Genomic DNA, 27,360 nt, shown 5'->3' on the forward strand with positions numbered 1-27,360 from the left:
CCTTGCCTTGGTTGCTTCAAATGCCTCTTGGCGTTTACTTGGTGCAGAGCCTTGGCAGCTTAGGAGCATTGAGCATTTGTGCCGTGGTGGCGACAGAGCCTGGGGCCGGGGGCCTAGGGAGGAGGCGCCGAGCAGGAGCCTCAGAGCGCTCCCTGGATGCCCCGTGAAATCCAGAGGCTTGAGAGGCCTCCCCATCAACGCCAGTTCCTGCACAGCGCTGTCTTACACAACAGGTTTTATTGAGGTGTGTCAATACAGTCAATGTTGCTGTTTTTCTTTTCAAAGATAAGTCCCATGCTTTTGGGGTTGTGGGGTTTTTTTTGATTCCCAAGTGCATTTTTTCCCGAATTTTCTGTGACACAGGGCACATAATAGGTATGTAGAGAACTAAGCTTCCTATACCAAGTTAGAAATGAAATCACTAATGAAAATACTTAAATCTTAATCTTAAAAAAAAAAAAAAGAAACCTAGGAATCAGAATATAAAAATGCACCAAGGTACTGTAGTTTTCATAGTTAAAACTTGGCATCATTTATCAAAGCTGGTCATTTAAGTGGACACCTGGAACTAAAATCCCACAGACGTTTCAGAAACACCAGCCACCCCTCCCCGAAGGCTTCAGGAATGACATTTAGCGGAAGCTCAGTTCTATGAAATAGCTTTTTCTGCCTCCCCCAGTGCCCTTCTTAGTCCCCTGAGCTCCCCTTGAGGGCTGGTGAGTTTCTGCCCATTAGAACCCCTCCCTGACTGGTCAGGTGGTGGTGGCTTCTGCCCAGGAAGGAGGCTGAGCAGGGGACCGCACCAAGCTTGGCTTGAGACTCCTTCTCTTGGGCATCGGGAATCAAGAAATCCACCATGAACCCCAGCCAAAACCTGTTAAAGTGTCACTTGGCAGCTTTGGGTTTTGCTCCTTTTGAAAGACAAAGCAAGCAGTCAAATGGCCTACTTTGTTGGGAGAAGTGGGTCAGCGGGGGAGGCCTGGCCAGGGGCCCAGGGGACCGCAGCCCAGTGAGCCAGCAGTCAGCCACCGCCCTCCCGTTTTCAGCATGGACAGTCTGGTGCTGGCCAGAACTGGAGCAATGTGAGACCACACTGGGTGACCCAGGTTCACTCGGTACAGAGAAATGGGCCGGCCTGGGGAGGGCTGACGGAGACGCCCAGAGCCACCAGGGCAAGTGGCCAGCTTTGCCCCAGCACTAATCTCTGCTTTATCTACTGAGCTTGAACTAGGGGGTGGGAGAGGGATCTTGCCTGTTTCCTGCAGGTGGGGGCTCTGCTTGGGGAAAACGGCAGGAACATCCAGTCAACTCATTCCAAAGGGGCCTGTTGGCACCCTTTTTCTCAGAGCCTCAGCCTTCTGGGCCCTAATCCTACTTAGAACAGGAAATTGGAACCAGAGGGTGGAAGGAGAGGAAGCCCCTTCAGATTAACCCCCTGGTAGACACACATACCCTCCATACGGTTCTTGTTGAGAAGCAGCAGGCAGGAGCTTTCTTCATCCCCGAGCTTGTGTGTACCTTGTTCTGAGGGCCAAAAAAGAGGCTCTCTGCCTTGGGGACACTCGGGTTGGGGGTGGCAAGGATACCTTACAATTTTGTATGAGAACATCAGCCCTCCCCCAGCAGGTGAAAGGAGAGAACGGGAGGACGCTCGTGTTCACCGACGGTCGCTCCTGCCTCGTGCCTGCTACGGCAGTCCCCAAGGGCCTGTGCGGCGGCCCTTAGGCTGAGCAGAGCAGGCTGGGAGCTGGAGATGAATGTGAGGGGCTGCCATCCTGCCCCGGGTCCAGGCCCCTCCTGTCACAAACCGCTGCTCCTGTGGCCGCAGCCGGAGCAGAGAGGGGGCTGGCCCTTCCCGGGAGCCTGCAGGAGGGGCCACGCACCTTGTACAGGCCTGATGCCACGGCATCACCCTGGGGTTGCAGTCCTGGCTCCTGGCACCTCAATGCCCCTCGCCCTTTGCTTTCCCCTGGAAACAAAAACCCTTCAGGGGACCCACCATCATCTGCCCGAGGTCCCGGGAGAGCTGGAAGAGCCCCAGCCAAGATCCGAGGGTGGCCATGCTTCATTCCTTAATCAGGTGGCATCCGGAGGCCAGCAGGAAGGGCAGGGCTTGGCCCGTGTCTCCCTGGGAAACCGGCACAGGGAGCGCAGGCCCCTCTCAGCTCTGACTCCCGAGAAGCAGCATCCTTCACCGCCCAGCAGAGCCCAGGACTCCCAACGGGGCAGGGGTCTCCGTCAGCTGGGCTGAGCGTCCTGGAGCCCCGCCTGCAATGGGGGTGCAGCCCCAGCACTGCACAGACACTTGGGGGAGAGGAACCCAGGCCAGCCTCTTCCAGGAACCGCCTCAGCCTGCGTGGAGGGAGAAACCGAATCCATCTCCTCGGGCCAAGGCCACGGCCGCCTGTTTCCACGTCTGTTCAGCCTTTGTTTTTTTTTCTTTAAATGGAGGTTCTTGTAACTGAGAATGTCTACCACTAAAGAGGAGAAGGCCAAGGCAGCAGGGCCCCCGTGGTGTTATGTGGGGCAGAGCAAGAACCCTGAAAAGGAGGAGTGGATGTACTCGGTGGAGTAGAGGCCGTTGGCCTGGTCCGACGGCATCTGCACCCAGACCTGGTCGTTGGGCCGCAGCTGGAGCACAGCCCCGCCAGATGCCTGGTCCAGGTAGCCCTTCTTGTATTCATCATAGGTGTATGTGGCTGGCACGTTGTTCTTGTACAGGGCCACCCACACGTTGGTGCCCTTGACGTGCACGTGGTAAGCAAAGTAGTAGACCCCACCCACAGGGCAGGTGAAGATGCCAGTGGCCGGGTTGTAGCCGCTGTGACCATTGTAGAGAGTCCGGTCAAACTTAACAGGCATGCCCGAGGCGGGGAAGGGCGAAGTGAGCACAGCGGTGAAGGCGGGTGTGGCGTGGGCCGACAGCTCGCCCAGCCCGAACTGTGGCTTGCCCCCCTTGCCCAGCACAGCGCCCTCCACACCACCGTTGGGTAGGTGCAGGCCAGCGATGCCAGTCTCATCAAAGGCCCCAGGGGCCCCAGGGGGACCAGGTGGCCCGGGAGGCCCAGGAGGACCAGTGAGTCCTGGGGAACCGGGGACCCCAGGGGGCCCTGTAGGCCCAGCCACTCCGGGTTCCCCCACTTTCCCCTCTCCAGGGGGTCCTGGCAAGCCGGGTTCACCCTTCAGGCCTGGCAGTCCCTGGGGCCCGATAGGACCAGCTGGGCCCTGGAGACCTGGGATTCCTGAGGGGCCCCTCAGGCCGGGCTGCCCAGGAAGCCCCAAGTCACCCTTCTGCCCCAGGGCTCCTGCTACCCCTGGTCCCCCAGGGCGGCCCGTGAAACCCGGCTCACCTTTGGGCCCAGTTGGTCCAGGGGGTCCATGGGCCCCAGGAAGTCCCCTCTCTCCTGGGAGCCCAGGTTTTCCAGCCAGGCCACTAGGCCCCTGGTCACCCCGAATACCAGGCAATCCTGGGGGTCCTCCAGGCCCTGTCTCTCCCTTGGGCCCAGGGGGCCCACGTCTGCCAGGGAGCCCTGCAGACCCTGGAAGTCCTGGGGGGCCCCCAAGGCCTTGCGGGCCCTGCTCCCCTGGCTCTCCATCCTCACCTGGCTCACCCCTGTCCCCCAAGAGTCCTGGGACCCCAGCTGGGCCCCTGTCCCCCTTGGGGCCTGGCAGTCCTGGCACCCCATAGCCAGTGGGGCCTATCAGGCCAGGGGGGCCCCGGGTTCCTGGTTCCCCTTTGGCCCCTGCTGGGCCCTGTGGCCCTGGTACCCCTGCCGCCCCTGGTATCCCCACACCGTCCACCCCTGGGGGCCCTTTTGGGCCCAGAGGCCCTGGCTCCCCCCTGGGCCCTGGCACTCCGGGAGGCCCCGACTCACCCTTATCTCCAGGGGCCCCAGGAAGCCCATCCAAACCCGGTTTGCCCAAGCCAGCTGGCCCAGGGAGGCCAGGTGGTCCAGGGGCACCTCCCTGCCCTGGGGCCCCAGGTAGCCCTGGCTGGCCCACTCCATTATCCCCCTTGAGGCCTCGATCACCTGGGGGCCCGGGCTCCCCCTGGGGCCCTGGCTCCCCTCCGAATCCTGGGGGACCCGGCACCCCTTGGGGGCCTGGCTTCCCAGGGACGGCAATGCCTGAGGGCCCAGGGAGGCCAGGAGGTCCTGGGGGGCCCCGGAGGCCCTGGTCCCCTCGTATCCCTGGCTCTCCCCGAAGCCCTGGCTGCCCTGGTGGTCCTGCCTTGCCTGGGAGCCCTGGGGGACCAGCCTTGCCCATCCGGGAGAAGCCAGGGGGGCCAGCAGGGCCAGGCTGTCCGTGTAGCCCTGGCTTTCCGGTGCCTGGTTTTCCCGGGAAGCCAGGAGGGCCAGGGGGCCCCCGAGGCCCAGGCTTCCCAGGTGGACCCGGCTCGCCTTTCAGGTCCATTGGCAGCAACGGTAGAGGCATTTCTGAGGGAGAGAGAGAAGGGGGCGGTCAGGGTCCCGGCCAGTGGAGCCGGTGGACCCATCTACCCACACCCTCATGGGGTCCACTGCAACTGCTCACAAAGACCATGCTCCGTCTCCCCTTCCGTCTGTACATGGATGATGGGGTTTAGGGGTGGTCCAGTGGCCAACCTGGGGGCTCCTAGCACCCAACCCACCCAGGCCCGGCCTTCCCAAGAGCTTGGGGCGACTTTCGTCCCCGCAAGACCTGGGGGTGGGGAAGGCCGCCAGGTGGCGCCAGCAGCCCTCCTTAGAAGCAGTCACAGCGGGGTGCCCCTACTTCCGTCCCTCCCCTTCCCCACCCCACCTGAAAACCCCCTCTGCCAGCCGCCCACTTCCGGCCGCTCGGAGGTCGGAGGCCCACCCCCAACCCCCCTAACCGGCGTCGGGAAGAAAAGGGAAGAGGGCAAGGTCTCTGGTGGAGATGGAGAGGCCGTGGCTGGGGGCCGGGGAGCAGCCGGTGGGGGTCAGGAGCTGTCTGAGACCCTGCCTGCGGGGCGGAGAGGCGCTCACCCAGGTACTGGCCCTTGCCCTCGCGGAAGGGCGGCCCCACGGGTCCTTTGTGCATGGGCTGCACGTACTTCACCGGCGCGTATCCCGCTGCCCCGCCGGCCCCGCCTCCGGTGGCCGCCCGCGGTCCGCACCCCAACAGCAGCAGCAGCAGCAGCAGCAGTGGCAGCGGAGACAGGGGCGTCAGGGCCCCCCGCATGGCGTCCGCGGGCGTGCTGCAGGGAGGAACCGAGAGGGGCCATCGAGCCAGCCCCTGGGGTGGTAGCACCAGCCCCAGGGGCTCACAAAAAGATCAGCATGTACATGCTACTCACAAGCAATGCCCAGAGTGCCAGCGTCTGCGGAAGTTACCTGCGACAACTCACAACTCCACCCAGGGCTCTCCATCGGCACCTGGCGAATGGGCCTCTGCCCTGGACGACACTCTCCCCCAGACCAGCCACTCTGCAGCCAGACACACTTCCAGAGCACCCATGTGACCCCGGCACACCCTGCTAAAAACCCTTTATGATAGATAACACCCACTACCATGTGCTGGGCTGGCTCTCTGCCAGGTACTGGGCTGAGTTCTCCAGAGGCAGGAACTCACTTAATGCTCTCAATACTTTAACAAGTTATTAGCACTGTCATCCCCATTTTCCAGATGACAAAACTAAAGCAAAAGTCAGCAGAACCAGGGGCTGACTAAGGTCTGTCTGACTTCACATTATTTTGATGGTACCCATGTGGGGCTCCCCTCAGCCTTCAGGACCTTCTGTGGTGCCTGGCACGGCATTCAAGGCCTTTTTAAATCTAGTCTGTGCCTGTGTCTCTGGCCCTATCACCTACCACCCCTTCTCTGCTTCTCTCCACCGGACCTTTGCCCCAGACACCGGGCAGCCTCACACTTCTGGGCCCTTGCTTCTGATGTTTCTCTACCTGTAATGTTCTTTCAGTTTCCTACTCATCCTTCAAGGCCCCTGGGAAGCCATCACCCCTTCCTCTACACAGCTAACCCCTCACTCCTTTGTGTCCTGACCTAACCCTGTCACAGCATTTAGCTCAGCTCTGAGAACAGGGCCCAGGTGAGGAAGAAGCACAGATGAGGACACCCAGCCTGCGCTCTCGAGCTGGAGTTTCCACTCTGCGAACCTCGCCTTCCTCATGGGCTAAGATCTCCGCACAGGAACGCGTATGCAAACGTTCATGGCGACATTCATAACAGCCACGAAGCAGAAACAGCACAGACGTGCATCAGCAGGTGGCACAGCCATACGATAGAATATTATTCAGCAATAAAAACAAGGACGTACTCCTGCTATGTCCCTGCCCCAGTACAGGAAAATCCTGACAGCATCATGCTGAGTGAGGAAGCCAGTCACAAAATCGCATGATTCCATTTATATGAAGTGCCCAGAATAGGTAAATCTAAAGAGACAGAAAGTGGGTCAGTAGTTGCCGGGGCCGGTAGGCAGGGAGAAAGGGAGTGACCACAATGATGGGTACAGGGTTTCCGTTGGGGATAATGAAAACATTCTAAAATTGACTCTGGTAAAGTCTGCTGCTAACTCTGAATACATCTTTTAAAAAGCATTGACTCGGACACTTTAAATGGGCCAACTGTATGATATGCGAATTCTATCTCAATAAAGATGTTATCTTTATTGTTATTTTAGAGAGAGCGTGCCCACGAGCAGTGGGAAGAGGAGAAGACGAAGAGAGAGAATCTCAAGCAGGCTTCATGCTCAGCGTGGACCCCGATGTGAGGCTCGATCCCACGACCCTGGGATCATGACCTGAGCCGAAACCAAGAGTTGTACGCTCAACCGGCTGAACCACGTAAGTGCGCCAAAGATGTTATTTTAAAACGCTGGGCTAACAGCCCGCTTCTCAGGGCTGCTGTGCTGACTCGCAGTAGACACCCATCAACACTGGAAGGAGAGACTACCCAGCATTTTGCACATCCGAGGGAAGTCCCACCTCCCTTGCCTCCCTGCTCTGGATTCCCCTCACCCCTAGGGGCCTCTCCACGCATGTGCCTGAGGGCACGAGGGTTTGGTGGTGGGTCATGTACATCCAGGGATGCATGTCGGGAGCAGGGCCCTCCCTGGTGCTGGGCTGAGTCTAGAGGTGCTCACAGAGCTTCACAGGAATGAATGCAGGGCTCGGGAGGCAGCCGGTGAAGGTGCCAGCCCAGCTCTGCCATCTACTGGTTTTGTAACCTTGGGCAGGTGGGTCCCTGGAGCTCCCCGGAGCCCGGTCCACCACCTGTGAGGCTCCCCAGCCCAGAGCCCGCAGGCCCCAGCTCACAGAATCCTCTCAATGACCCTGGGGCTCACACAGTTATTGTCCCCATTTTACAGCTGTAGAAACAGAGGCTCAGACTCTAAGAATCTTGCTCAGGATACAGCCTGTTCTGTCCGCACCATGACTGATGCCAGGACTAAGAGGCTGCAGCTCCAGGCCCGGCCCTCAGGTAGCTCGCACTGATGGAGGCTCCAGCCCTGAGACGCCTGTTCGTCCTGTTCTCCACGTGAGGAAACACGTGCGGCCCGAACCTAAACCCAGGTGTCTCCCCGGAGCCCCAGCCCCTAACCACCATATCGTCCCACCTCTCTGGCATGAGATAAGGGCCCCCTCCCCCTGTGCCGGGCAGGGGCACTGGAGTGGGGGTGCTTACCCATGCCCACAGCCAGCATGTTCTGCCTAGTGGGTGTGCAGGGGTGTGGGGGAGCAGGCAGAGGGGGCAGAGCTTGTAGCGAGAAGCAGGGGGAGGCAAGGAGGCCATTCTGGCCTGGGTAAGCCAGAGGCCATGGTCATGGCACTGCCCTGGGGGGAGTCAGCACAGCCTTGGTTCTGGGAGCCCTTCCCCTCTTCCCGTGCTGAGCTGAGGCCTCCCTGGGGTGGGGGGTGATGGAGGGTGAGGCAGCCTCGGGCTTAGCTGGAAAGATGCTTAAGGCAAACGACTGTGCGGGAGCACAGGCAGGCAGGGCACCAAGACCAAAGCACCAGGGCACCAGGAGCCCAGGCGGGACCCCTCCCCCTCCCCCCCCCACGCCGGCTCCCCATCTTACAAGCTCCTTGGCAATGCAGATCTCTGGAAAGCGTCCCTGCCTCACCCCCTGTGGCTCCTTAAACTTGCCCTGTCCCAGCACCTCCTGTGCTCCCTCCACTGGGGGTGACAGGCCTGCTGCAGGAGCCCAGAGCCAATGTCTCCTCTAGAGGGAGCGGGTCGGAGTGAGGGGGGTGATGACTCGCTGCAAGCAGACCTCCAGCCTAGTGCTTCCTTCGATGAATGATTTCCTTCCCGGGGCACCCGGGTGGCTAATCTGCTAAGCACACGACATGATTTCACCTCAAGGCACGATCTCAGGGTTTGTGGGATCGAGCCCTGCGTCAGGCTCTTCACTGTCAGCATGGAGCCTGCTTGGGATTCTCTCTTCCTTTCTCTCTGCCCCTCCCCACTCGCACTCTACATAAACAAACATTTATAAACAAACAAACAACAAACATGATTTCATTCCCATAGGCCCCTGGAAAGGAGGAGCCTGAAGTTTGGGGAGGTACAGGGGTGCACACCAGGGTGAGGCGGGCAACCAGGATTTGAGCAGAGGTCTGTGAGGGCTGCCAGGGGGAGGCAGACAGGAGAGGGCAGCCCCTAGACAGACAGACAGACAGGCTCCAGCCTGCCTGTGGGTTTGGGGAGAGAACATCACTCAGCTTCTGGAGGGGAGGCTGGCTTCTGCCAGTCCAGCGGGGGCCGGGGAGTGGAAGGAAGCCCATGGCCTTGACAAGGGGTGTGCGGAGCCTGCTGGCGGGGCTGCCGAGAGAAATGATGTCCCGGGAGTGGCACATCGCGGCAGTCTTATGGGACAGACTGCCCCCAACCCAGCCACCATCAGACCCAAGGGTGCCTGGGTGCCTCCGAGCCCCCTGCCTCCTTGCCTGCACCGGCACCCCCTTCCTGCCCCTCAGCCCCTCCCACGCCACAGGCTCCCTGAAGCTCTGTGGCTTCTGAACACTCAAGCCTCCAGACTCTTACTTACCCTTGGACATCCAGGAAGCCTATCAGATGCCTGCCCAGGTCTCGGCTGAGACCTGCGCGCCCAGTCCCAGCTCTGTCCCCACCGCATTCTTCCACTCCATGCCCCTCACAGGACTTGGCTGGTGCAGTGACGCTCCATAAAAGCTGAATGAGTTCAGGTCACCGTCAAGTTTAAAGACCATGCCAATAATTCACTCAGGCCTTTCCTCCGACTTTGTACATGTCACACCGCCCTGGCAGCCCCCTCCGCAGGCCAGAGGGGCGCAGGCAGGCCAGATGGGGAGGAAGTGGGCGCGCTCACATTGCCTCAGTCAAAGGCCTTCAGCTAAGAACAGCCTGCGCCCCTCTGGCCGAGAACAGAGGTGCCAAGAAAAGACCAATTCATTGATTCATTCCCTACAGTGTCAGGGCTCAGGGGAGGGCCCTGAGGCTCCAGGCCGGCTCTGCTGTGTGACCTTGGGCAAGCCATCACCCTCTCTGGAAGAAGACAGGAGCCGGGGCAGATGGGAAGAGGCCGGCTGGCAGGGGTGTGAGGTGGGGTGCCTAAGGAGACGCTGATTCAGGGGATTGAGCGGTGGCGGCGGCAGGGTAGACGCGGTGTTTGGACAGCTGCAAGTCCTTAGCGGGGATTTCCCCCTTTTCAACAAATCCCCGTAAAACAGCGTTTTGTCCAAGTCAGCGTTTTGTGGCGGCCTGGGCCTCCTCCCGGGCAGCCAAGGAAGCTGGCTGGCAGTGCGCAGTGCTCCAGGGTCTTTCAGACCAATGCGGGCTCGGGGGAGGACGGGACCCCGGCAGGAAGAAGTGGCACAAGTATAGACCCCTCTCCCCTGGACGAGGCTGCAGGAGGGGAAGCACAATCAGCTAACAGGGACCCTTCCCCACCAGCCCCCTCTCTCAGAGGGTCCGGTCCCAGGGGTGACCAGCAGAGGGGACCCAAGCGATCCCGCGTAGGGTAAAGGCCCGTGCACTCCCCACCCCATTTCACAGATGAGCTACCGGAGGTTCAGATGTAAAGGGGGGCTGAGGGAGAAGGCTCCCCGTGGACCATGCAGGGGTGTGGCTGGTATGGCAGCCCCCGTCCGGGGTTGGGGCAGAGATGGCGCTTGGCCCTGCACGGCTCCTGCCCTCCAAGCCCCCCACCCCAGACGGGCTGCAGCGGCAGGCGCTGCAGCTGGGGGAGCGTGGGGAGCGCAGGCAGCCCTGGGCCGGGCCAAACCACAGGTATGTTATGAGACGCTTCCTGTTGTGGAGACATTTCTGCGGGATCGGCGGCCCCGCTTGCTCCCCTAGTACCTCCTGTCTCCTCACTCGCGCAGCCTCCCTCTCTGCTCTCTCCACGGGTCTCTGGCCCTGACTCCTCTCTCTGTCTCTGTCTCTCTCTCTGGCCCTGTCTCTGCCACCTCAACAGGTGAACAGCATTTCTTGCTCAGGCGCTCTCTCTCAGGGGTCCAGCCCTGGGGACCCCTAAAGCCCTCCTGGGTTCCGGCAGCCCCCGGACTCCCATTCCAGCCACTGATGAGCTGTGTGATCTTGAGCAAGTGACCTAACCTCTCTGAGCCTCAGTGTCCTCACATGTGAAAGGATTAACTGAGGTGATCGGAGTCACTGGCCCCTCCACGTGTGCTGTTCTGTCCTGCTGCCCTGATGGCCAGGAAGTTCTCCTTCCAGTCTAACCTCAGTTTCTCTTGCTGCAAAGCAACATCTCCTCCAACCCTTAAAAAACTCGAGTGATTTGCTGCCAAAGGCCAGGACCTTGCAAAAGTTCCAAAGTCAATTTTCTGGCCTTCCAGGCCTTTTCCCTGACTGCTCCGGAGATGAGACTGATCAGGAGTCCCACAGCCCGCTCAGGGCTAGGATGGAGTCGTGGACCTCAGACAGGAGCAGAGGGGCTGCCCTCCTCCCCCACTGGGCATGATGCCCGCCCCCCACTGCCCAGCCGGGCTCCCTTCCCAGCGTGTGGGAGCTGGGGAGCTCTTCCCTGTCCTCCTTTCCTGAGTCTCACATGAAAGGGGTGCGTGCCTACTCAAGGCCCAGCGACCTCCATACCCCTTCCCCGGGGCCTCTGTCTGGGTCTGACCCCCCACCCCCACCCCGTCTCCAGCCTCTCCCTCGCCTGTCCACACAGGCCTAACGGCTTCCCCTGCAGACACCCTCACCTCTCCCCAGCCTTCTCAGCCAAGCTCCTTGAAAGGACTGTCTCTACCCCTCACCCCTGCACTCTGCTCCCACTGTTAGCCCGGTGCCTCCTCCCCCTCAGCTCCGAATCTGCCAGTGGCCCTGCTCTCCTCCCTCCTGGAAAGGCTCCTCCGCAGATTCTTCTCGGCTCCCTTCCCCTGCCCACCCTGCAGACCCAGGCTTGCCCCAAGGAGCTGGCTCAGGCCTCACCTCTGTCTCTGGGTGTCTCTCCTGTAGTTTCCAGCTCTCGCCCGCCCCACAGTCCCAGTCCCATCCCGAGGGCTCCCACACCTGCCGCCAGCTACAACCTCACCCTGAGCCTCACTCGAGTTGAACTCGGAGCTGAGCCCCTTCACCTGGCTGGCCCTCACACACCTCCACCCAAGCTGCTGTCATTATCTTCTCCCCATCGCTTGCTTCCTTCCCTCTCCCAAGGGCCCAGGCCAGATATCTGGGTGCCACTTCCTTCTTTACAGGGCAGTGAGGAATCTAGCCTGTACAATGCCTTTGCACAATCAGAAAAGGCTACCCCTCCTTCCAGCAGACTCTGGTACTCTCATTGTCTTTCCTGGGCGCCCTTGTATAGTAACCAACATGCACAACTGTGCATGACAGCCCTGTTCCTTTACCTTTACACCCTCCATCCAATCCTGTAGACCGTCTCCTCTACTTCTCTCACTACTTTCCTCCCCCTTCTTCTCCATAGTCTCTGCCCTAATACAGACCTTGTTCTCTCCCAACACACAGCCCGGCACATTCCAGCCATTCAGGAAAGATCTGTTATATAAAGTTGCCGGATCCTCGCCTGCATTATCATCTCAGCCTCTCTCCCACCCTCACTCTCAGCTTCTGTTTTCCCACAGACCAATTTAGAAGGAGGAGGTGGAGAGGGCAGAGATTGATGGGGAGCCTGGAAAACCCCAAGATCACACTGGGGCTTGCACTCTAATAGTCAGATGGAGGAGGAGGCTGGGACAATCTCATGGTGGGGGCCATGTGAGTGTGTGCCGTGCCCATCTGTGTCCCTTCCTCCGTGTCTCAGTGTCACTCAATCCAGATCCTCACCCGCCTGTCCATCTCAGGCATCTCCTGGGCATCTCTCTCATCCCACCTCTGTGTCACTGTGCTATTTCTGCCTGTCCTTGTGACCCCATTTGTCTCTCTCTTCTCCCATGTCCTTGTACCTCGAGTCCTGAGTTCCAGCCTCTATAATATAATCTCTAGCTGTTGGTCACTTGATGGGACCCTCTGAAAGGCCAGCATTTACAGCCTTCATGCTCATGCTGACCTCAGGTCTGTGTCTGACCTCCCCAGGTGGGGACTTGGGGAACCCAGTGCCCCATGAGCTGAGCTCTCTGTCCTTCTGGATCAACAGGAGACTCTGAACCCCTCACATCCTAGCCCCAAAACCAAAGAACTGCCTGGAATCTGGGACTTGGGGTGTGACGGGAGGTAGCCAGGCCGGGGCAGTGTTGCCTGGGGGCCACCTCATCATCATCCAGGTTGATGGCAGTGCCCCCTGCCCACCTTGTCTCCCCTACCAGGTTTCAAATTTGCCACGGGTCCCCATATCCCTCACCTCTGCAGGCGGGTCACCCAGACCACAGGGGCCTCAGTCTGAGAAGCAGCACTGTAAGGAGGCTGGAGGGACAGGTCAAAGCTCTAAGGCCCACAGAAGTAAGGGTGGAACATTCCAAACTGAGCGCAGAGCGAACATCTGGGCAAGGAAGGACAGGGGACCTCTGGGGTGGGGGCCCCCAGAGGCAGAGAACTGCGTGTCTGGAAATGGACAGGGCCAGACATCTGGAGATAAAAATAGGGCTTCCCCAGCCAGGTTGCTGCAGCCTGGACGAGGGCTGCAGACTCCCCCTTGGAGAGAACACAGGAGTGAGAGGAGGCCGCTGCAGCGCTGGGTCCCAGCATCCTCGTATCCGGACACCCCAAACTTAGTGTTTCCCTCTACCCACCTGCCGACCTTTTCCACACAGCTCTCTCCGCCCAGAGCTCCCTTCTTTCTCCTTTAAGCAAACATGCTATTCCTCATTTAAGGCAGCTCAAATGACACCTCCTCCAAGCAGCCTTCCCTCCCTGTCTCCCTCAGGCAAAACAGCTACTCCTGCGTCCCTCTTCCTCCACCCCTACCTGACTGGGGCTTGGCACACAGTAGGTGCTCAGTACAGTCTGCAGCCTGGGCGCTCCAGCTCCAGGCCGTCCTTTGTGGCTCTTCCAGAGTCCTTTTCACCCCTGGGGTGTAGAGGGGGACTGGCCCTGCCCTGCCAAGGGACTCAGGCCTCAGCCGGTAACATCGCTCACTTCCCAGCAGAGGCCTTGAACTTCTGACCAGGACTGAACATGGAAACGTGCCCCCCCAGACCCAGCCCCGTGCCCAAGCACCAGGCCGGGCCAGGCAGGGCCTTCGCGGCAGCCAATCCCTCGCCTTCTGGTTCACATTTGCAGCCTTTTCCGGAGCGCCACCCGCCGCCCGCTGCCGCCTCACGCCTGCCAAGATTCCTGAGCCTTCGCGGCTTCCCCGCTCAGTGGTGGCGGCGGCGGCAGGAGGAGTCGGGCTGGGCTGGGAGGGGGCCAGGCGGGAGCACAGCCAGGCCACTGCACCCGGGCAGGCCAAGCAAACACAGGCCGCGCCAAGGAGCCGGGGCGAAATAGTTCACAAATGAGAAAAAGCTGCTTCCGAGTTGGGCTGGGGCTTTAAAAGCCCAGGCCGCAGGGAGCTGAGGTCACCTGCAGGGGGGGCTGCCCGCTAGGACACCCTGAGCCCGGGAGGGGCCTCCGCGGCGGCAGGAGGGGGCGAGGCCAGCAAGCACAGGCCTCATCCGGCTGGGGATATCGGGGAGCCCTGCCCCCCAACCCTAGCTTACCTCTCAGGTCGGAGGGGCCTCTGAAGGTCCCAGCAAAGGCAAGGCCTGTGGATGAAAGAGAAACAGTGAGGAAGACGCCAGGGGACGGGAAGCCTCCTGCCCTGGCTGAGCCACCCCCGGCCTATCGCAGGCCTCCTACCAGGAGCGCCTGCTGCAAATTGCCCCCAGTCTCAGCCCCTCATCTCAGGGAGCCTGGATGAGTGTGCCCCACACTTACTGTCTTCCTTAATTTGTTCCTAGCACACTTCGCAATGCCCATGGGGTGCCTGGCCCGGGCTTGATGCAGTTCCTCCCGCCCTAGGGCCCGGGCTGAGGAAGCTCCTTCTATGTGGGGAACCGAGGCCGGGCCTGGAGGGCACAGAAATGGCTCAGCCCCATGCTCTTCCCTGCCCTGAATTATCTGGAGGCATCAGACAAGGGACCATCACACCATTGGCTAAGATCTCCGGGCTGTGGGAGCACAAAGCAGGGAACACTGCCTCTACCTGGAGTTTCCCCAGAGCCTTCCTGTAGGAAGGGACACTGGAACTGGATCCTGAAGGGTCAATAGGAGTCTGAAAGGCAGACAACGTAAGAAAAGGAACTGCAGGCAGTAGGAAGCTGCTTGGCAGATACAGGGAAGGTCCAGATGTGCCGTGGGCTTGAGAAGACAAGCAGGAGCTGAGATGGCCGGGGCAGCAAAGTGAGGAGCCTTGAATGCCATGCTTGCATTTCTTTGGAAGGCGGTGGGGAGCCACGGGAGGTTGTTGAGTGGGAAGGAGATGTGGTCATAGCCCTGGATGGCCAGGCCCCCATTCCTGCCTCCATCAGTCATGCCTAGTCCTTGTCATGCAGCCCGACACAAGGGAGCTGAGGCTGCAGTCCAGGCCCAGCTGTGACTCCTGGGAGAGTGGGGTGGGGGTGGGGGGGACACCTAGCCAGCCCGCCCGGCAGGGAGGCCGGCAGCAGCGTCACTTTCTCCTCCAGCTGCTTGCTCGCCTCCGCCTGCTCCCATGGAAACTCTGACATCCCAGCGCCGTCTCTTGCTGCTCAGGAAGCACAACACCAGAGCCAGAGCTCCTTCCCTCCGACTCAGCTAAGACCTGCCTCCGTCCCGCCGCTGAACGCCGTGGCCCTTGACATGGGTCATGAGGCTGCTCTCCCAGGGCCCAGCCTGGCCGATGGAGGTGGAGTGGGAGGTCCTCACTGGCCAGCTGAACCCCAGCCTCTCCGGCCACAGCCCCCAGCCCCACCGTGAGGCTCAGGGAGGAGGAGCGATTTATGTGGGATCTGGGCTTTGAAGGATGATCATGCTGGGGTGGTGGCGAGGACAGGCGGTAAGTCCAGGCTGAGGGAACAGCACGTGTGAGGGTGTGGAGGTGTGAAAGCCCTAAACGTATCCAGAGGATGGAAAGAATTAAAAGAAAACAAACAAAAGAACTAACCGATCATACCTAACATATATTATGTACCTATTGTGTGCCTGGCTCTGGGTTCCTGTCGTGTTTGATCTCGTTTGATGAAGCAGGTACTTTGTCTTCCCTTCTTACAGATGGGGAAACCAGGGACTGAGAGGTTAATGACTGGCTCAAGGTCACACAGCTCATGAAGGATAGAGACTGAATTCGAACCGAGGCTGTTGGCTCCAAAGTCCCCTGCACTATACAGATGATTTGAAGTGAGAAGGGCTAGCCGGTGTCAGCCCGAGAAATGCCTTGAACATCAGAATCAGAGACCCTAGGCTCCCGTCCCCTCCACGTTAGCCCTTACTAACAATGGTCTCTAAATCCCAAGTCCATTTTATGCATCAGACATAGCATAGCAAGAGGCATGCTTCTGGCACTAGTTCATCAAACCTTCACGTGACCCTGTAAGGTGGGAGTTGCTGTCCCATTTTTATGAAGAGGAGCCCTAAGATCCAGAGGGGTGACATCCATTCTGCAAGGTCACATACGGGCTCGGAAGTACAGGGGCCAGATCTGAACTTTGGGGCTTGCCCAAACCCCAAATGGCCAAACCCCTATATAGTTAGGGTTACTGGAGACCTCAGCCATGGGTCCTTCTCCCCACTTCTCCACCCCACCTGTGCTGCCTCAACCCAGATGGCAACAGGGACAGGCAAGGCTGGGACCAGGAGGGGTAGCTACTGTCAAGGGCTTCAGGAACTTTCTCCAGTTGATCAAGACTCCCTCAGTCCTACAAAACGGGAAGCTGGGGCGAGTGGGTGTGCCAGGGCAGTGCCCAGGCCTACTTCAATGGGACTCTGTTCTTAACCTCCACCCACAGCTGCCTTTCCTAATCTCCTCCTTGAGCCCTTCCCCAGGCGACATCTCCTCTTTGCACGGAGCCTGCCGCCAGCTAAATCCCAGGCCAGATGTGGGTGGGATAATCTGCAACAACCCCCCTCCCCCCCGGCCCCTACCAGCTTCTCGACAAAGGGCTCCCAAGGAGGCTGGCCAGGGTCCCATGCCCACATCCCCATCCTAACTTTCCAAACTGAGGTGCCGATCGGCAAAGGATCCGCCTGTCCTGGAGATGAGATGGGCTCATGGAAAAAGTCCCCATTTTCCAAGCAGGCCCAGACTGAGAGTCTTGCTTGAAACCTCATGACACATTAAGAGCCCAGCTGCATGGATTCCTCTCCCAGCCCTACCTCTTACTAGCATGTGACCTCACTCGTCTGTGCCTCAGTGGCCCCATCAGTGACATGGGATCAATTCCTGTTCATGGAACACGAATGAGGATTAAATGAGTTAATTTCACATAACGAACTTCAGGTGGTATCTGGCAGATAGGAACGTTCAATACATGTCTGCTAATATTATTATAAATATCATCACCACGACCCCTCCCCAAAGCCCTGTGAGGTTAGTATTATAAACCCTATTTTACAGATGAAGAAACAGAGGCTCACAGAAAAGTCACCTGCCCCAGGTCACCCAGCCAGTCTGTGGTAGAGAGCCCCAGAGTCTGCGTCTAAGCTGAGGGAGCCCACAGATGATGAGGACAGCCTCGCGGCCCCCTGGACACTGTGGGCTCGTGGGGAGGAGGCGGAGGGGGTCCCCTCAGCCCCTCCTGCCTGACCCCCAGGAGCTCCCCCCTGCCCAAGTCCCTGCTGCCGCTGCAGGAGGGGACTCTGCATTCCTGGCTAAGCGGCCGGATTTGCTGTGCTCCCGGAACTATGAAAAGAATGTTTGCCGCGAGCTGAGCTGTGGTCGCCCGTCAGAAGAGCCCGGCCTGAAGGCTGAAGGGCCCACGCAGGGCTGCATGGCCAGCGGCAGCCACAGTGGGAGGGAACAGGGCTAGACACAGAGAGAGCTTTGGGGGCGTGAGTGCTGGCCGAGGGGCAGGGATGCACACCGCAGAGTCAGCCTTCAGGGATCTTTCCGGGATGAGAAACGACCCCGCCCCACCTCCAGTCTCCACTGCTCCTCGGCACAGGCTCTAAGGAGAGCCAGGGTGGCATTACTGGCCCATCTCGTAAATGGGAATATGGGGACCCAGAGGAGAAGTCACCTGAGGTCACACAGCAGCCAGTGGCAGAATTGAGACCCGAAACCAGGACCCCTTCCTGCCAGAGGTTGCCCTCCCTCGTAGGGCCCACCTGGAGCACAGTGGGCTCGAGATACTCGAAAACATCGTCCTAGGCCCCTCCCCTCTGGGGTCTCTCTGGACCCGACCTCATGCCCACTACTCCCCATGTTCCCCACCCCACAGAAAGCACCTTGTGCTGTGAATATGCCTGGGGGCATTGTGGGTGCTCAACAATTAAGTTTCCATCCCTTTCTCCACCAAATCAGGCCCCGGAGAGGGCAGTGACCCAGGAGGTGGGCACATGAGCCAGGCATCCTCACAGACCTGGGAGCGAATCCTGGCTCAGCACTCAGCAAGTTGCACCTGGCCAGATTATTGATCTCTCTGAACCTCCACTTTCCCCTCTGTTAAATGGGCCACTGATTCTTGCCTTGCAGCATTCTTAAAAGACTAAATGAGACATATGAACATAGGAACGGGTACACAGTAGGTGCCCAATAAACTCTTGCTGTTACCCTCCCCCAAAGGGACAGAAAAGAAGAACTGATGTTAGAGAAACTCAGGTGATAAAGCTCCTTCCGCCCCAGGTCCTCGATGGGCCCTCCTAGCGGAGCAGCCTCTGGAAGGAAGGGAGGCCTGAGGCCAGGATCCTGGCCTCTGGTCTCAATTCTGCTACTGGCTGCTGTGTGACCTCAAGCCTCAAGTTCCTCTTTGAGTCTCCCTAAGCCCACCCCTGAGATGAGCCAATAATGCCCACATGGATCTCCCCACAAGGCACTCACCCTCTACACCCCCTTCTGCCCTCCAAGAGGCAGGAATCGCAGCCAATCCAGGTGCCGCAGGGACCGCAGGGACCGTCGCCTCCCAGTTCAGACCTTTCCAAGAATCTGAATGGAGGGGCACCCGGGTGGCTCAGTCGGTTAAACGTCAGACTTCAGCTCCGGTCATGATCTCACGGTTTGTGGGTTCGAGCCCTGCGTTGGTCTCTGTGCTGACAACTCAGAGCCTAGAGCCTGCTTCAGATTCTGTGTCTCCCTCTCTCTCTGCCCCTCCCCTGCTCACGCTGTCTCTCTCTCTCTCTCTCTCTCAAAAATAAATAAAACATTAAAAAAAAAAAGAATCTGAATGAAAGCAGGGCCAAGTCTTCCCACGTCCCTTCCTAGGATCTGCCCAGAGGTGCAACCAACACTGCTCAGAAGTCGGGGGGAAGTCCCAGGTGCTACAGCCTGATGACACGTGTGACTTGGGACCACTCCTTACTTCTCTGCAGGTAAAATGACCCCAGAGACAAGTATTAGCATTCTCATTTTATAGATGAGAAAATTGAGAAAGCCGCTTATGCAGGATCCCATGGAAAGGAACCCAGGTCTGTCTGATCCCAAGGCCAGCTCTTCCGCTCTCTGCACACCCTGCCTTCACTCAGGGCCCACTGCCCACACCCCAGCACCCTGGAAATGCCCACAGAACAGAGTGGGTCTAGAATTCGCTTTCTGAGAGTGAGACCCCCTTGGCCAATGTCTGGGCACCAGTGTACACATATATGGCCTCACACACCCGCTTGGGCTTCTGTACACACCCCTGGCCTCCCAGACACTACACCCCCAAACTCATGAAGCACACTCAACACCCAGTCCCTCGCCCTCTCCGCATCCCAGACTCCAGGGTCCAAACCCATATCTCCCCTTCACCTGCCTCCACTGAAGACAGGCCACAATCACCCAGTGCAAGGGACCCAGCCCGCCCTGTCCTCACCCCCACAGCCAATCAGTCCCTGAGGCCTGACCAGTCTCTCCCCTTCCTCCTTTCCATCTATTTCTTCCTCTCATCCCCATGCCAACCGCCCCCCTCAGCCGCCACTGCCTTCGCCCTCAAATGGGCCCAGCCTCCTCAGCGATTTCCTTGCCTGTAAGATTCCCTTTTATCCTTGCCCCAGGAGCAACCACAGCAAATCCCAGACTGCATCATTCTGTGGCTCACACCCCTTCTCCGGTCAGGGCCCTTGGAAATCGGACTCCAAAGTAGTACTCAGTCCCTCCCACTCCTTCCCCCACCGTGTGATCCACCAATTACTCACTGTCCCCTAGGAGAACCTTCCCACCTCCATACCTTTGCACCTGCTGTTCCCTCTCAATGGAATGGCCCCCTTTCTACCACCTGCACCTGTCAAAGTTCTCATTCTTCTTGAAAGCCAGAGTCACCTGTTTGGTGTCGCCTCTCTGATAGGCCCTCCCTCCCGTACTTTGGCTTGCACAGTGCCTCCCTCTCATGTACCTCGACAGACACCCTGGGACACAGCTGCACCCCATATGCCAGACCCCTGTGCCCCTCAGGTTCTTCCACTCCAATTCTAAGTGCCTCGGGCCACAGATAGGGCCCGCTCACCTGAGGTTCCACTGTCCCCTAAGGGGAGCCCCATGCCTGCTGCTGGGGGGTCTGGGGTGGGCTGCGGGGCCAGCAGGGCTGGGAAGCTGGCACTTGGCCAACCTTTGGTCTGGCTCAGACCAGGAGCAGGGGAGGTAGTGGGGGGTGGTTAGGCTGACAGCCCTGTTTGGTATCTTTCCCCTCCCTCTTGCTAGCAGACAAATGCACTTCCATTTTTTCTTTCCCCTTCCACTGAGCCAAAGGGCGGAAACGCTCATTTTCACTCCGGTGGACAAAATGAAACCAGAGGGAGAGACCCTGGTGAGTGTGCCTTAGTGTGCGAGCGTGTGTGAGAGTGTGTGTTGTCCTGAGTATGTCTGGCTGGGCCACGTGGGGCCTGCCATGTGTCTGTATGAGTTTGGGGGCGGGGGGTGCGTGCACACACACACTCCGTCATTTCAGCATCTGTGGTGGTGTGTGTTCAGTAGAACGCGTTCACATGTGTGGTTGTGTGTGACTGTCGGTGGGAGGGAGTGTAGCTGTGTGTGACTGTGAGTGTGTCTGTGGTGTGCCCTCATCGTCCAAGGATCTGTTGGTGGTCACCGGCCCAGCGGGAGCCCAGCAGAGGCATCTATGCCCCGACCAAGACTGCCAACTCCCCTGAAGAGTGGGTGCCCACCAGACCCGCCCTCTCCTGGGCTCTAGAATGAGCTCCCTGAGGGCATCCACCTGCTCAGGGCAGTGAGGGTCAGTGCCCAGAGAGAAACCCCAGCCACCCCTGCTCCCCGCCTTTCCAAATGCCCAGGACAGCTCCTGGGAGGTGACCTTTGCCAAGGGCACTCCGAGGAGGGGATAGACCCTTGCCACCAGACAAGGACACAGGTCTTAGCAAGAGGCACCGAAGACAGACGTGGGGAAGCACTTCTGGGTTGCCAGGGTGCCCTGAGGGAGGCTGTCTGGAACCCAGCATGTTCTTGCACACACCGGGGGTCTCACCCAAGCCCACACTGACGCACATCCTCCACAGTACTTAACTGGCACACACATAAACTGGCAGGCACTCGCTGTCCCCCTCGTACCACACAAATGCACACACTGACAGGCTCACACACAGGTACACACATACACACAACCAGCAGACTCAGAGGGTTTGCCCTTCCCCACTGGCCACTCCTGGGGGACGGGGGGGCTTCCCCACCCAGAGACCCCTGGGGCTACTGTGTCTCTAGCCTCTGGACGCACACACTGGGGAGACTGTCCTGGGACCCTCAGATCCCAGTCCCTCTGGGCCAAGCAACAGCCCTCTCATCCCTGCAAGTCTCGGCTCCAGGCTGGGGCAGGCGGATGCTGAGCCTCAGTCTCCAGTTTGGGGGCGCTGCCAGCACACCTTAGTAAGAGGCTCTTGGGGGGCAGAAGCAGAAAAACAGAGGAACTGGAAGGTGGCCAGCCAGCCAGGAATGGCAGAGAGAGGGGGAGAGGAGGAAGCGAGAAGCTGAGGGGTTCGGCTGCCCGCGGCTGGAGGGGGGCTCTAAGGCCCCTCAACCCCCCTGTCTCCTCCACTGCCCTGTGAGGGAAGCTTTGTCTCTCCCACTTCCCAGGTGGGAAGGGAGCCTCCCAGAGGTGAAGTGATGTGCCCAGAGCCCCACCATCTGGGATTCCACCCGGCAGTCTGATGCTGGCGCCCCCACTTCTGGGAAAGGAAGGGAGGAGAGAGCTTTATCCAGGAATCTGCCTGGGGAAACGGGGCGCAGGGAACGGGACGGGCTCCCTCATCCTAGCGCCGACGCCCTGGCCCGAGGTCCCGTCCCGTCCCCACCCCACGGCCCCGAGTCGCTGGCCCCGCTGTCCTAGACAGTCTTAGGGGCAGCCTAGGCCGGGTCCTGCCCTCGGGAGCCCCCAACCCCGGCGTCCGCGCCAGCCTCTCCGCCTTTACCTGCAAGGGCGGCCGCCGGGCGCCGCTCCCTGCCCTCGAGGGCCGCCCGGGCGCGCGGGCTCCGGGCAGGGGGCGTCGTCGAGGTCCGCGCCGGCGGGGCTCCGCGTCGCTCTGCCGGCCGCCCCTCGCGGCTGCCGGAGTGGGCGGGCGGCGGCGCGGGGTGAGGGGGGGCTGGGGCGGCGGGAGGGGCGCGGCGGGGCGGGGCCTCCACCCTCCTCTTTCCACAGCCACGGCCAAGGCCCGCCGCGCCACCCGGCCTTGCGCGCGCCCAGCCCGGGCCTCGACGTGCGCCCCCCCTCCCTGCGTCCCAAGCTGAGACCCCACGCACCCCCGCGTCCCCATTCATCCTCGGGCACCCTGTATCTGGGCTCAGGGCCCCTGCCCAAGAGGGCTACCGTCGAGGGGGAACAAACCTGCTACCGAGAAGGAGAGCATGGGGTGGTCAGTGGGGGGACGGGGCGGCACAGGAGTTGTGGCTCATAAATGAGCAGTTCACGAAGGCTTCCTGCAAACGGTGACCTAAGCCGAGGGTGGAGGGCTTGAGGCCCTCAAAGGAAAGGGAGGAGGAGCAAGCAGTCTGCGCCGCACATTTGGGCTTAGGGAGGGGAGCCTCTGTGCTCAGAGGCAGGCAGGGACCCGTGCTGTGCGATCTAGTAGGACACGCTGAAGCCGGTCAGACTTCACCTTCAGGGAAATGGGCAGCCGCAGAAGACTGGGGCAGCGCAGGGACGTGGTCAGAACTGTGCTTTAGAAAGAGCCCACCGATTGTGCAGGAGCCGGAGGCAGGGACACTGGCGAGGAGGCTGTTGGAATTATCCCGGCTGGTCCAACGGGGCAGACAGATAGTAGGGGTTGGAAGGAAGGGTCAGGGTGAGAGGAGTTAAGGACGTGGAATGGGTAGGCTTTGGATGTAGGGGTGAGGGGCCTAGAAGGAAGGAGGTATCCAAGATGGAGCCCAGGGAGCCCATCAAGGGAGGTGATGGGAGGTGGGGGTCGGTAAGAAGGGTGTTCAGATGCACTGAGTTGGACACACCTGTGGGACTCGCATGCATCCAGAAAGGAAGTGAGAGTTCTGGGCTAGAGTTTAGGGGCCCGTGATGACAGATGATGACTGATGGCGACGCGGACAATGCCTAGGGAAGGAGTGCAGGGAGGGGAGGAAGGCCACGACAGGATCAGGACACAGGGAATGCTGACATTCAAAGGGCATGCAGAAGAAGAGGGGTCAGCAAAACAGATCCAGAGGTAAGGCTGGAGGGTGATGGAAAAATCCAGGAGAGCCCTCGGAAGGCAAAGGCAGAGTGTTTCTAGAAAGCCAGGGAGCCCCCACGGTCAGGTGTCACAGAAGTGCTCATTTTGGGACTAGCAACTAGGGACTGGTGGCTGGGGGGGGGAGGGGAGGGAAGGGAGGAGGCAGCCTGCAGAGGCTAAAGGAACAGCCCCAGGAGAAGTGGACGCAGTGAGTGCAATGGGGGAGTTCAGATGAACTGAGGCCAGCGGAAGGGGATTTGGGGTGAGGGTGTGTGTGTGTGTGTGTGTGTGTGTGTTCTAAGTGGGAAACAGCCAAGCCCTCAACAGGTCTAGAAAAGGAGTGGGGAGGGCCCACGGCAGCCTGAATCTGGGGCTGGGCCCACGTCCATCGCCCCCTCCCCCTCCTACCGCCTGCCCTCCAAGGGCCTCCCACTTTGCTGTCCCCCTGCCAAGGTACACACCGGCCGCGCCGCTTCTCTGTGGGGCCTCTTGCCCTTGCCCACCTCCAGATCCTGGGCCCACTCCTGTCCTACGTCTCAGACTGAAGAGATTGCAAGAAGTCTTTGGGTCTGGCCTCCTGGCCTGAGCCAGCTTCGAGGGACTATAGGGGCTGGGCTGGGCACTCCCTTAAGAAGGGGAAGGGGTCAGTTGGCAAGGGACCTGAGGACACTGGCTAGGGTAGAGGACTAGGGCCTTTCCTCAGAGCTGGTGTGAGAACCAGGCCCTAGATAAGGATCAGATGGGGGGTGAGTATTCAGGAGGAGGGGGGTGGGGTGGGGAGCAGAGCAGCAGGGGCCAAAAGTTATCAGCATGGACTCTGGAGTTAGGGGCGCCTGGGTGGCTCAGTCTGTTGAGCACCCAACTTCCGCTCAGGTCATGATCTCATGGTCCATGAGTTCGAGCCCCACGTGGGGGCTCTGTGCTGACAGCTCTGAGCCTGGAGCCTGCTTCGAATTCTGTGTCTCCCTCTCTCTCTGCCCCCGCCCTGCTTGTACTCTGTTTCTCTCTGTCTCAAAAATAAAAAAGAAACATTAAAAAAAAAAAATAGACTGCCTGGGTTCAAGTCCAAGTGCCCCATTCCCCAGCTGTATGCCCTTTAGCAAGTCACCTAACCTCTGGCTCCTTAGTGTCCTCATCTGAAAAGCTCCCAGGCTAGCTGTGAGAATTAAAGCCATCAATCTGCCTGAGTGTGAGCTGTTCTTAGAGAGGGGAGGGGCAGTCGGTGAAGGGGGGGGCTCGTGAGGCAAGCAGCAGGCGGGGGTTGCAGGGGGGTGCACTGGGGAAGGGGCTCCTACGGGCTACAAGCAGAGACACTGACACCTCAGCCAGTGCCGCCGCACAGGATCCCACCCAAGTCTCCTGACTAACTCCTCAAACCTTCCTGAGGCCCTGGGGCCTGGTTCTCTGTGGCACACGTGGTCCCCCTCTCTTCCTCTGCTGCTGAATGCCCTGCAGGGAGAGAGAGTTGAGCTCCTTCATTCTACCCACCCTGGGAGGCCCAGTCCTGGCACCATCCTGTTGTCCCATAGCCCTGGCATTCAGTGCATTCCCCAGGTGGGCCTCGGCTGCCCATCCCCCAACAGAGGCCCACATAGCCTTGCCATGACCCTGCCACAGCTGCCGCCTTGTCCACCAGCTCTTTGCATAGCAAACTTCAAGGCAGGAAATGAGTGTCCCAGAGCCAGATGTCTGCAGACTCTGCCTTCAAAGCTCACCTCTGGGCTGGCCCATCCCAATGGCCAGGGGCAACTGGTTTGTTTCTAGTGGTGTCTGGATATCAGTGGGTCAGCTCTGCCTGTGGTCACCTGCTGTGCGGCCTTGAACAACTTGCTGCTCCTCTCTGGGCTTCAGCTCCCTCAGCCATCAGAATCAAAGGCTGGCAGAGAGGACTCAAGGACTATTCTAGGGGCACCCGGATAGCTCAGTCAGCAGAGGGGGGTGACTCTTGATCTCAGGGTCCTGAGTTCAAGCCCCATATTGGGCATAGACATTACTAAAAAAAAATTGTTATTATTATTTTTTAGAAATGTTGGGGCACTGGGTGGCTCAGTCAGTTAAGCGTCCGACTTCGGCTCAGGTCATAGTCTCACGGTTTGTGAGTCTGAGCCTCACGTCGGGCTCCGTGCTGAAAGCTGGGAAGGCTCCAGCCTTCTTCAGATTCTGTATCTCCCTCTCTCTCTGTCCCTCCCCTCCTCACACTCCGTCTCTCTCTCCCTCAAAAGAAATAAACATTGAAAAGAATTTTAAAAAATTTTTTAAATTTTGGGGCACTTAGGTGGCTCAGTCAGTTAAGCATCCAACTCTTGATTTGGCTCACGTCATGATCTCATAGTTTCGTAGGTTTCAAACCCCAGGTTGGGCTCTGTGTTGACAGCTTGGGATTCTCTCTCTCCCTCTTTCTCTGCCCCTCCCCCACTCATGCTGTCTCTGTCTCAAAAATAAACTTTAAAAAACCTTTTTTTTAATTTAAAAAAATGTTTAAAAAAGAACTGTTCTAGACTTGAGCAGGCATATCAAATGGAGTAGGTGGTTAAAATGAACCAGACCAGGCATGTAACGTGCTTAGCACAGCCTCTGGCAGAACCAGTGCTGGTACCCACCCGAAGGTACAGAGCATGGGGTGAGGAGTCAAGCAGACCTGGATTTGGATCCCAGTTCTTCTTCTGTGTGACTGTGGGCAAGTGGCCTCATTTCTCCAAACCTCAAATTCCTCCTCTTTAAAAGAAGGATACTGAGGGGCACCTGGGTGGCACAGTAGATTAAGCATCCAACTCTTGATTTCAGCTCAGGTCATTTCGGCTCATAGTTCATGGGTTCGAGCCCCACGTCGGGTTCTGTGCTGACAGCTCAAGAGCCTGGAGCCTGCTTCAGATTCTGTGTCTCCCTCCCTCTACCCCTCCCCCACTCGTGCTCTATCTCTCTCTCTCTCAAAATAAATAAACATTAGGGCACCTGGGTGTCTCAGTCAATTAAGCGTCCGACTTCGGCTCAGGTCATGATCTCAGGTTTGTGGGTTCAAGCCCTGCATCAGGCCCTGTGTTGACAGCTAGCTCAGAGCCTCGAGCCTGTTTCAGATTTTGTATCTCCCTCTCTCTCTGACCCTTCCCTGTTCATGCTGTCTCTCTCTCTCTCTCTCTCTCAGAAATAAAAAAAAATAAATTAATTAAAAATAAATAAATAAATAAACACTACAAAGAATTTTTTTTAACAAGAGGGATACTGATAGTCCCTAATGGTAATGGCTAACTCTTACAGGACTCTGCCTCCATGGGAAACACTAGAATGAGTGTCTTATGTGGATTAACTCATTTAATCCTTACAAGAACCCTTTGAGATTGGTATCATTATAGTCCCCACTTTGTAGATGAGAAAACTGAGACGCAGACGGGTTAACTGACTCACCCAGAGTGACATAGCTGGGGACAGGGACGTGGGTGGGTTGGGAATTGCCTCCAGGCAGACTGGCCCCCAAGTCTACCCTCTATGTCACAGGGCCTCTTGGAAGAGAGAATGAATATAAAGTCAACACAGGCCGGGTGCTTAGAAGTGACTCAATTGATGTGTGTAATCTTTGTTACTGTTACCATGATTCTCCCATTCATTCTAAATTTCTATCTTGATCTGCCAACAAGAAAACTCTCTGGGCTCCAACTACTTCAACCTGAAGCCTGGGGAGGGCCTGGATGGAACGTTCCTCTTGCCACCATTCCATCTGTCTGGCAAGCCGAGGAGGGGGGAGGGATGTTTGCACAGATGTGTGGCCCAGGGCGTGCAGATAGTCTGGGGAGGGGTGTGGTGCTGGTAAATTCCTGCTCCACTAGTGCCTGGGTGATTCTGCGCCCCCACCTCATCCCCACCCCCGGCTTCCGCATCTGCTGGAGGACTGGTTCCACAGTTCCTGGGAAGTCCTTCTCTCTGTCTCACCCTCCCTTCTGCAGTCGCTAGAGGCCTCTCCAACCCGACTAGAGACATAAAGACCCTTCTGCAACCCTCACCACCCCCTCGCTTCCACCCCATCCTCAAAAATCCCAGTAATGCCGTGGAAATTAAAGTTACCTTAAATGTTCTAATCTTATAACAATTTTGCTTCAATCAACATCTAAATGTGACCACATGTGCCCAGACCACCCAGAACCCCGGTTGGTGGCTTGGTGGGGGGAGCGGGGAGCTCCTGAAGGATAGAGGGCCGAGGGCCACTCTCCAGCACCATCTGGCTCTGGAAAGGCTCTCCCGGGGAGGAGGGCT

General features: G+C 58.7%; 1 protein-coding gene across 2 annotated transcripts; it reads right to left on the reverse strand.

The window, feature by feature from the left end:
• Positions 1–226: 226 nt before the first annotated feature.
• On the reverse strand, positions 227–22,303 carry COL8A2 (collagen type VIII alpha 2 chain). 2 transcript variants are annotated; one of them, XM_039251751.1, is made up of 4 exons: positions 22,278–22,303; positions 14,058–14,102; positions 4,986–5,197; positions 227–4,436 (listed from the first exon to the last, which is right to left on the reverse strand). In XM_039251751.1, exons 3-4 carry the CDS (start codon positions 5,179–5,181, stop codon positions 2,518–2,520), a joined length of 2,115 nt encoding a protein of 704 aa, XP_039107682.1. In that variant the 5' UTR covers positions 5,182–5,197; positions 14,058–14,102; positions 22,278–22,303; the 3' UTR covers positions 227–2,517. The 2 variants fall into 2 exon arrangements, with proteins under 2 accessions (XP_039107682.1, XP_039107683.1); XM_039251752.1 differs by lacking the exon at positions 22,278–22,303 and adding an exon at positions 21,865–21,982.
• Positions 22,304–27,360: the final 5,057 nt, after the last annotated feature.

The sequence above is a fragment of the Hyaena hyaena genome, unplaced genomic scaffold (assembly GCF_003009895.1).
Source record: "Hyaena hyaena isolate Hyena2069 unplaced genomic scaffold, ASM300989v1 scaffold_397, whole genome shotgun sequence".
Lineage (NCBI taxonomy): Eukaryota > Metazoa > Chordata > Mammalia > Carnivora > Hyaenidae > Hyaena > Hyaena hyaena.